Below are 11,074 nucleotides of genomic sequence, written 5' to 3' on the forward strand. Positions count from 1 at the left end.
GTAAAATAGAAGACATCGTTATCAGAATTGAGCGTTCAGACATTTATTATATATTCTGATTAAATGTATCGAATAGTTAATTGAAAACTATAAAATGGAACGAAATAAACCAGGCAGTTCAAGATCTGGTAAATCGAAACCAGGAGCACATCATGGCAGTGAGTTGTTTGCATTGGGCTCAAAGTCATCTTCACGCGATGACGCTAAAATGAGTAAAGTAGTTATGTCAAACACCAAACCCATTGACCGGAAAAGAGATGCACCCACATCCTTAACTTCAGCTGCGGTTAAAAAGCCGAAAATAACTTCCATCGGACCAAGCAGATTATCAGACGGTTCCAGTTCCAGCTCGACACTTGAATATTGGGAGCAAGTGGCAACCGATTGTGAAACTGTCGACTTAATACCATCGGTTTTGTCAGCAATTGAACAACAAAATAGCGACACAGTCATAGCCCTAGTATGTGGCGCTATACGAGCATTAGTATTATCCCGATCCAAGCCAGACTCAATGCTGTTCTTAACGTTACTTTACATGGCTAAAATTCGTCCACAGTTATTTTGCAATGAAGTTGTCACAACTGCACTGTTGTCAATTCTGAAGCGGGAAACAGGTCTCGCATTCAAGGGACGAACCAATCCAACGCTTCATATTTTGGCAGCTAATCTACTTGCTAGGGGCTACCACAACAAGGCACAATGGCCCATAACGTTTGTACAAATCTACATCGACGATGCCATCAATGATCGTGTTTGGGTTGACCATGAAGAATGTAGTTCGTTCATCGAGAATGTGTGCACGGCATTCGCAACTAAAGTACCACCCAAGGCAATGCTTCAGCCGGAAATAGTGCCATTGAGTCGTGACGTTAATATGGACGATGATGAAGCATCAACAGCTGATACAATTCGATCAGCATCTGATTTAAACATCGATTGTCCCGTTCAGCCAAGATATTTACATTTAACTGTGGAGAAACTCGTTTTGGATTCCGTGAAAGACCTGTTGAATCGTCGTCAAGCACCTGACAGCTCAACCAGAAATTTATTAAGATTTTTGTCTGCAACATCGGGCATTAGCGAAATACGATCTCTGGCTAGTTATGGTGGACGGTTAGAGCATTGGATGCACAATGGAAAGTTGCAGAAACCCGCTCAAGAGTTGCTGACTTACATTTGCTACAATGTAACAGTTTCTGACAACGAAGTTTTGGCAAATTTGGTGAAAATGAGGCTGAAATCGAAGCCACTAATCAGCATTTACATGAATTGTCTCAAGGAGATGATAACCGTACAGCCGTCCATTCTGTTAATTGTGTTAAAAAATGTCGTTCAGAATGAACTATCGAGTGTGAGAAATCCAAATAATATGGGAATGTTAGCCTGCATGTTTCAAGCGAAACCAGACGAATCAGCTCAGCATCTGGCCGAAATTTATCAGGAGTTGTCAATGCAACGTGAAGACTGCCTTAGAACGCTGCGGGCATTTTTGAGAGAGCTGGTCAAAATGCTACGGTTCGACATTAAACTGACGACGTTTTGTAACAAATTGCTGACCATGAGCAAAGCAATGATAAGCCAATGTGACTCACTGGAGTATCGTGACCGAATTTTTTACTCAATGGTCGATTTGGAGTGTTTGTGCATGTTCCTATCGGTCTCGCCACAAATTAAAGAAGCCATCGTTTCCGTAAGAGCTGGTCGAGAGAATCGTGCGTCGAAAGTGTTGTACGAATTCTACAGACAGATGTCGATTCTACAACATGATGCGTTGCAGTGGATGTGCAACGTGGTCCCCACTGTTTTTAAACCTACGGATGGAGAATACAGCCAGGCATTGCATAAAATTTTATTCCTTGATTCACCGGATACATATTCGAAAGGTTAGTAGTAGTGCTTTGATTGAAACAGCCTATTCAAATTGCCAAATGCCGAAGCAACTATCTCTAATAATATCCTATGATTTCAGTCGACCAATGGCCTCCAGAGCAGGAACGATCATTGCTGATTCGTCTTGTGTCCGAAATTCCACTGCATCAGGACTCGATCATGCATATAATCACCATTGGTGTCAAGGGAGAGATACCATTCAAAGTTCCTGACACCGTTGAGATGACCGAGCAAGTGATTCGACGAGCTGCTGCCTTAAAAATAACCGATTTTCCACCGCTGCAAGTTGATAATATTCAAATTATCGAATTCCTTTTCTCCATGGCCGAATACCGTCATCCCGAAAACATCGCTTTGCCGGCAGGCTACGCGCCACCGAAATTGGCCATCAGTTTACTGTATTGGAAAGCATGGAATATGTTACTAATGCTGTCCGCTCATAATCCTAGTACATTTGGGGCATATTGTTGGGAGCAATATCCGATGCTCAGAAGTCTAATGGAAATGTGCATAACAAATCAGTTCACCGATTCGAAAGTGCCCGAAGAAGAGTTACAGATGAATGCGTTGGAACGTACACATATCTTGGAGTTTGAGACGCACTTGGCAGCAGCCACGTCGAAACTAATCATTACCGACCAGACAAGTTTATTATTGTCGCAGCTGATGCTCATGGATCCATTCGGTTGCGCAAGGTACATGCTTAGGTCTCTAATAATTTGACCAAATTTTAATCCGACTGTTTTCAACTTTTAGACGTCCACCAAATCATATTTTGGAGCAACTGCAACAACAAAATGCGTCCCTGAAACTCGGTCATTTATTATGTCGAAGTCGAAAGCCTGACCTACTTCTCGATATAATTCAACGTCAAGGACAGGGATCGTCACAGTCAATGCCATGGCTAGCGGATTTGGTGCAGAACAGTGAAGGAGACTTCAATGATTTGCCCGTGCAATGTTTATGTGAATTTTTGCTGTCCAATTCGGGCAATATCAGTACCGAGAATAGTCGAGATGTGGAATTGTTAACGTATTTACAAAAGCTGCTTAGCGACGAGACTGGAGATCATCAAACTTCTTGCGAAGTTCTCGAATATTTTCTGCGACGGTTGTCATCCACTTGCAAGCAAAGTCGTCAGATGGCTATCAAAGGATTACGTCTGCTGTTGAAAGTGTTCCAAAAGGAGGTGGACGGTGTGGATCATAATGAATATGTTGAATCCGATTGGTTACTACGTTACCTACCTATGATGCCATTCTTTCCATCCGTTCGATTAATCGTAATTTGTCAGTTACGGGCTGCATGCCAAATTGAAAACAATCCCGATTTGGTCATGATATACATTCAATTTATTGCCGCAAATACCTTGCACGACAGTGTAGGAGATATGTTGGACCACGTAATGGATATGTCTCAGTTGATCGTCGAACGGAGCACCATTTTCTCGTGCATCATTCCCCCTTCCGATGATTGCACCGATGAGGAACGACTGCAGACATTAAATTGCTTGTTTGTTATGTTTAACAATTACTTGATCAAGTTGCGCGAGCATAAGGCACCATTAACATTGTCAGAGTATCCAGATTTACTTACGGTAAGTGAAATTCTGTCAGTATTTAACCCATCGTCGCATTGCTAAGTGAATTAAATTTCCAGGTGAACTTCGCTGATGGAACAACACTACCAATTCACTTAAATATCATCCAAGCATTCGTAATACTTCTCACACACTCAACAATGATCCCGAATCCTCAGGCAATTTTGGACTATTGGTTTCCGATAGATGTTGCCCCGCCGCAAGCATTCACTTTGGACACAAATGAACCGGTACAAATTTTGCCGGACTGGCTAAAATTGAAAATGATTCGCAGTAGCGTCGAACGTCTTGTGGATGCGGCATTATTGGATCTAACACCCGATCAAATAATATTGTTTGTGCAAAATTTCGGAACTCCGGTAAATTCAATGTCAAAGCTGTTGGCGTTACTTGATCGTGCTGTGATTGAGCAATTCGAAACGGTTAAATCGACGATAATGAACAAGACTTATTTGTCGCAGTTAATTGAGATTCAGCAAGCTAGAGGAGCTAAAAATGGTCACATTGCCGTACAGGCACTCGAACTACACGGTCAAGTCATTGTCGACCCACCGAAACGTGATGTAATTGTTGTCGATCCGTTAACTGTAGACATGACTGTTGCCGATTCGAATAACACATCAGCAAACAAGGAAATCGAAGACATTATCGACGTTGTATTCAGCAATAATATTATGACGAAAAGTCAAAAAACCCGATTCCGTCGCCTAATACAACAATTAATCGCTGAGGACTTTCCGAACGTCAAAGTACAGACGATGCATGGAAAACCAACAAACATGCAACATAATGTTCGATCGACTGTTGTGCAGTATTTGATGCGCTTGTCCACGGGACCAAATGCAGACTTTTTGAGGAGACAAAACTTACAAAAATCGAGTGTTTGCAGCCTTTTCCGAACATTGTTAGCTTCCCCATCAGGAGGACCAGACAATTCGAATTTTTTGACCCAAATCATTGACCAGCTTAAGGATAACGTCATCGACTACAGATTAAATCCAGTTGTCTCGCAGATCATTTTAAACAAAAGAAAAGTCGTGGTGAAATCCACCGAACATCCCGGCCAGATGGAAAGAGAAGATTTAATTCCTGTTCTTGAATCGGCGAACATGATGGAACTGGAGAAAAGAGGCAAAAAAGTCCTAAGCAATTTATTCAAAGAAACAGATTCCAGTTATTTGGTCAATGCAATCACAACGGCGTTAAGAGCTTCGGAGAAAGTTAAAATTGAAGGAACTCAAAGTGATAAAATTGGACTATTGGTAGATTGGCTAGCCGACATTGATTCAGAACTCGTTGTGGCAAATCCGACCACACAAATGGATCTTCTGTTTAGCCGATCATTACGACAATTTCGTTTCTACATGCTATCGTTGCTGAGTCATCAAGCTAATTGGACAACGTTGCACAATACCCTCAATAACATTTTGGATAAGTTCAATCACAACTACGATCCTACGTCAGTATTGCATTTCATTGGAGCATTCATTCGTAATCCGAAACTATGGCAGGGACGAGACAAAGCAACGCCAAAGCACGAACAAGTGGAAAATGTCATCGACTTGAATGCAAATCAAATTCGTGTGTTCGCAGACTACATTTTGAACGAGAGTCTTCAGGATCCTGAAAAAATGACGTATCGGGTGGAGGTTTTGCTGAAATGCGTTCATCGAAATGAATTCAATTTAAACAATCTCATCTCATACGTACGTGACAGCGATGTGGATGCTGTTGTTCAGCAAAAATTCCTGCAGCAACTATACTTGAATTTTCCACCAATGAAATTCATCGTTGAAGACTTAAACGAAGTGTACAAAGCAGAAGCAAAGAATCTTTGTGGATGCCAAGCCGACATTACGACCAACTATGTACTCACAACAATTTCAAGTCTATCAGCAACAAAAGATTTTCAGTCATTGTCGTCTGACATGGAGTTAATGGTGCGCAAATTGGCCGCTTCACATCCATCTCTCCTTCTACGTCAACTGTCGGTATTATCATCGTTACTGCAAGGACGGGCACACATGGATCTTTCTGTGCTACGAACAGGACACCATATGACACTCTTCCATCAGGTGCTCGGAGTTCTTGAACTTCTTCAACCGCAAGTATTTGAAGAACCATACACTGACGTATTACATCAAGCCCTAGAATGCTATTTTACGTTATTACAATTCCATGCCGATTCTGCCAGCATGTTAATGTATCGTTTTACGGAACTGCTACAAGCCTACATCAATAAAAACGCCAACAAGGCGCTCAGCTTTATTGAACCACACGCGGAACTCATTCAGTATTTATCGTCAAAAAATAGACACATTATCTCACTGCAGCAAATCGTGCAAGGTGTTTCGCTGCTCAAACATCGGCAAACTCATGACTTCTCCTTTATCGATCGATCTGAAGACATATCAGAAGATGTAAAACCATCAACGTCAACACAAGAACCAAGCTCTGTCACAACGACATCAACACAAGAACCGGACAATTCTGGTGCGGCTGTAATATTGGTACCATACGAAAAACAGAACCTTGCACCACAACATTGGCCGCAATTGATAAAGGCCATTTTACATCGTAATGGTGATGAAATTCTTGGTGCACTGCAAGAAACCGAAATGATAACATCGAAGCGTCAGGGACTTTTGGAGCCATTGTTTGAGCGAATTTTAGAACTACTCGAATCACCGAATGCCATCATACGAAGCACGGCACACACATTGCTTGTACGACATTTGAAATTCAATCCGGGAATTCATGCTAACAATTCGAAAGCACTGATTGCATATGTCCAGTGTTTGAGAGGAGGCGACCCAGCGGTGGTAACATCGGCATTGGAAACGTTAACGGAAATTACCATATGCTTGCAGGAATACGCATCTGACATTTTGAAAGTGGTTTTTGATTTAGGCATTCAATCACGCTTGAATACGTTCGATCAACTGAAACGGTGCATAGTGGCACTAAAGACACAGCACGCGTGCTGAACACAATTTTTGTTTAATTTAAATTTCACTGAGAAAAATTTTTGAATAAATATTTTCGATTAAATTCATTTGTTGCGTTTCCTATCACGGAATGAGACCTCAGCTGGTATCCGATTCAACAGTACTTTATACGAAAATTTTAATCTTCGAACCGTGTGAGCACTCGTACTGATCGCTTTTTAAAATGTATTTTTTCCGATTAGTAACAGACATGCCGCACTATCAGTTTGACCCATGAATCTGCAGGAAGACGGCCTTCCAAAAGTCGTCATTTTGAAACTTGGACGCGTCTTCACCAGCTTTTCTTTCATCGTTGCGACCAGTTTGTTGTACTATTACAATTACAATCTCAACCGATTCCATCAGTTCTTCAGCACTCATAGTGCGGTCGAAAATCAGTTTTTGCAGTACCTTGTTCAGGGCTCTGAGCTGATTAATAATAACCAAAGTGCATTCAAATTTTATTGAAACTCAATTCAACCGCACTGTGGGTAGAGTACAAAGTTCCACGGAAGTATCAAATACAATTGTGAGGAGTCTACTTTTTGCTTATTAATTAAACCAGAACGTCATGGTGGGGCTGAACCAAACTTAAATAAAAAAGGTAAAACTTGTTTTTTCATGAAATGTTGTTAGCATGGGTTGAGTGTAGATAAACTTCATATAAAATTTTAAAAAATAATCACCAAGCCGTTTTACAGAAAGTACTTTTCAACTTTTTGTAGACGCTTTTTTGATATGCTAACGTAAACTGAATTCTAGATTTTTAGAAATTTATTTGGAGGCATTCTACGACTATTTAAGTAAAGTCCAGGGTGCCGAAAGTTGACAGGCCGCAATGATTTTGAATGTGTTAATCGAAAGCTGAGAGCATTAGCTACAATAAAAACGAGCCATCAGAACAGTCGGAGCGTTTGCTGCGACTGAGCCCCGTACAAATCCGTATATATATTGCGTACGTGACCCTAGTGCGTCTGTCACCCTACTTTGACCGTAAGCCTATGCGCCGGTTAAAGTAGTTAAAGTAAAATTATTATGTAATGTGTACATCTTAGAAATTGCGCATAGCGCAATTACGAAGCCCCGTACGACGTTCCTTTCAAATAAAACAAAAATTTCAAATAGCCCTAAAATTTAAATTTATTTAGTATAAATACACATAGGGCCTAGTATCGGCCTCAGTCCGAGGATCCAATTTTTTTTTTTCAACAACATTCTATTCGGCCTTTGATTACCTTCCAAATGAAACAAAAATTACGAAAAACGGATGAAATTTGCTCGAGTTATATGTAAAATGTAAAATACACATAGGGCCCTAGTAGCGGCCTTAGTCCAAGGACCCAAATTTAATTTTTTTCAACAACATTCTATTCGGTGTTCGATTATCTTTCAAATGAAACAAAAATTACGAAAAACGGATGAAATTTACTTGAGTTCTATGTAAAATACACAAAGGGCCCTAGTAGCTTTTCACTTCTAAGGCCCTAACTCACGGTCCACTCACCGGATTTTAAAAAACTTTTTTTTCCTGGATTGGTATTGTCAATACCTATCATTTGCCGTGTCCCATCGTTTATTTTGCCATAAATATCACCAAAAGACCTTAAATCACTTAGGTGGCCCTAACTCACGAAGGGCCGACCCGAATATGCCCATCTTCGAACTTAGCCTCACTATCTTGACTATCTTTCAGGAAAAATTTTTTTTTTTGAAATCGGATTTGATTTACTCAAGATATCGACGTGACGGACAGACGGACAGACGGCCCAAATTTTTATTGCGGATTCGTCATCTATAAACATAGGCAAACACTTTGCCCTTACCGTCTGCTTCGAATTCCATCAATTACACACGGCATCGTAATCCTATAAGCCCCTTCGTACTTCGTACGGGGCTAAAAATAAGTTTGCGATATTTTCGTTAGTTTAACATATTAAACGAAACGCCTACAAAAAGTTGAAAAGTACTTTCTGCAAAAGGGCTCGGTGAATTTCTTAAATTTTATATGTAGTTTATCATCTACACTCAACCCATCATGCTGACATTTCATGAAAAAAAAGTTGAGGTTATCCTACCTTTTTATTTAAATTTGGTTCAGCCCCACCGTGACATAAACGACGGATGTGCTCATATTGTTCTCCTCAACAAAAATTGCAATTTTATGTGGTAATCAATGACATTTTAACGAAAAAAAATCTTCAAAAAAGTTAATGTGCGTTAAATTGTAAAATTATTCCCATTTACAATTGCCACAATTTATAAGAAACATTGAAAACCAGTTTGTCTGCTCTTAATTACCTTTTCTTCGCGATAATTCCATCTCATTTAATACGACAAATAAAATAAATCAAAACGCGAAACATAGAGTCAGTCAAAACAATTCACAAATTACTTCTTTATGCTAATTTTCATTGCCCAAGTAATTTTTAGCCTTGACTTTGAAATAAAATTACTCTTTTTTTGTCGAAAAGGTATAATTTAAAAAAAAAAGATTTTTTTTACGACAAAACAAGTAATTTGGTTGTTATACGTAATACTTAATATAGACAACGTGTTATGATTCATTCATATTATTTGTTCAACTGATGATGCTTGTGAAATCTTAACAACGGATTTACTATTTCCATGTGAAAATGTTTTATGACACTGTAGGTCTATGCTTCCCCCGAATTATTTTTAGTTGGGTCAATACTCCTTCGTTCGGTTGAACAAAGAACACAGGTTTTAAATACTCTCGTACATACACGTTTTACTGAAATGTGAAAACTTTAATTATATTTCACCGGTGTATAACTAAAAATAACAAGTCGGTTGCTTCTTTCGAAGTAACTATATTTTCAACAGGTTATAAATAGTTATTTTCTTGATTCGGGCAGAAAATGAGGGCAATAATGAATATCTTCGGGTTCTCGGCCCTTTGTATGAAAAATTACGTATACGGAAAAAAAAAGAAATATTCAATACCAATTTAATGTAAAAAATTGGTATCGAATATGTAAATATTTGTGGCGAATATGTTAGATAAACATTTGTAGCAAATAATTAACTATATTCGTTACAAATATATAAATATTTGTCCGAAATATATTTAATTATTTGCCACAAATATTTTTTTAATAATTCGTCATAAATAATTAAATATATTTGTAACAAATATTTACATATTTGCTACAAATATTTATATATTTGTAACGAATATATTTTGAAATAATTTGTCACAAATAATTAAATATAATTGTGACAAGCAAATTACCTGAAATTTTGTGACAAATATAAATATATTTGTCACAACTATAAATATATTTCTAGCAAACAATTCTTTCCAAATCTTTTTTTTCCGTGTACGTCTTGGACGACTGATTTAAGTCACTCTTTAAGTCACTCGCGAAATTGCCTAAAATCAATCGTCTATGACACAGCCCGAACAGTTGCAGCGCGAACGGTGTGAGGGCGACATGCGAAAGTATCTAAGATCTACCATTCCCAACAGATACGTATAAAACTTTTTATGTGGAGGGCCTAAATTACGGAAAAAATTCATAAATCTATGTCCTAGACATGAAAATCTGATAATAGTTAAATTGAAAGGTAAAGCTTGTCATAGTTATACACCTTATAACATCTTTTTAAAAGGTATACTTCGGATTCACAGATGGCAAGTTAAGTATATTTAGGGTAGTTATAGTTGTTGAATATAATTCTTGATTTGATCTAACAATTTTTAACATTGAAACATAATTTTCTACTTCATTTGTTCCATGTATTTTTATAAAACGACGTCAGCTTGAGATCTTGTTATACTTTCTTTTTCGTCGCTGTTGATCGCTTTGTTTTGATGTGTTGTAGGTATTTTGTGTAAATTATCCATTTACGGTTTTTATAAGTCTTCAATGCAAAAAAGAATAAATTTGCATCAGCTGTTTTTCAGCTGATCCACACACACAATCAAAACTGTTTGTACTAGTTTTTACGGTTGAAGCTGCGTGTGATAGTGGTAAAACCGTATAAAGACGTATAAACAGTTTTCATTGTTGGGTGGATCAGCTGAAAAACAGCTGAAACAAATTCATGATAACAAAAACCATAAGGAGAGCCAGATCGCACGAAAAAAAATTTCCTAAGGTTTTTTATGCGTTGTTTCTGTTACTACTTTCTGTACTTAAGGTTCATACACAAAAATTTTACCATCTAAAAATTGACCCAAAAAATGTAAGAAAGAAAATTGCACAAAAAAATTGCGTCACAACTGGCAATGGTGATCGTTGGAGTTAAGATTTCCTAAATAAAAATTTGTAAAATTTTGTAGTAGATGACTTGCGTCACGCCCGCTTACTAACGTGTGGGCATGATATCGTTTTTATTTCCAACGTCATTTCGGAAAAACGTTGTTCTTTACTCATGCTACTTATTCGCCTCCGGGTTGCCCTGGAAACCTAATTCGCTAAAGAAAAACCTTTAAGCTTAGGAAAATAACTAAATTGAGATTTTCAAGAGTCAACGCAAGACTCTTCTAAAATTCATAGATTTTAGAGTCTTGCAAAGAGTAGAAGTTGGGCTCGTAAATATGTATGTCTTGGAGTATGTGCGCTGAATATAA

The 11,074-nt window shown here is 38.3% G+C and overlaps 1 protein-coding gene across 1 annotated transcript; it reads left to right on the top strand.

Annotated features, from left to right (window-relative positions):
- Positions 1-2: 2 nt before the first annotated feature.
- On the top strand, positions 3-6,537 carry LOC119081397 (integrator complex subunit 1). The gene is made up of 4 exons (XM_037190284.1): positions 3-1,883; positions 1,970-2,585; positions 2,647-3,487; positions 3,550-6,537. The coding sequence occupies exons 1-4, from the start codon at positions 95-97 to the stop codon at positions 6,475-6,477; spliced, it is 6,174 nt and encodes a 2,057-aa protein (XP_037046179.1). The 5' UTR covers positions 3-94; the 3' UTR covers positions 6,478-6,537.
- The last annotated feature ends 4,537 nt before the right edge of the window (positions 6,538-11,074 follow it).

This window comes from Bradysia coprophila, unplaced genomic scaffold, assembly GCF_014529535.1.
Source record: "Bradysia coprophila strain Holo2 unplaced genomic scaffold, BU_Bcop_v1 contig_358, whole genome shotgun sequence".
Classification (NCBI taxonomy): domain Eukaryota; kingdom Metazoa; phylum Arthropoda; class Insecta; order Diptera; family Sciaridae; genus Bradysia; species Bradysia coprophila.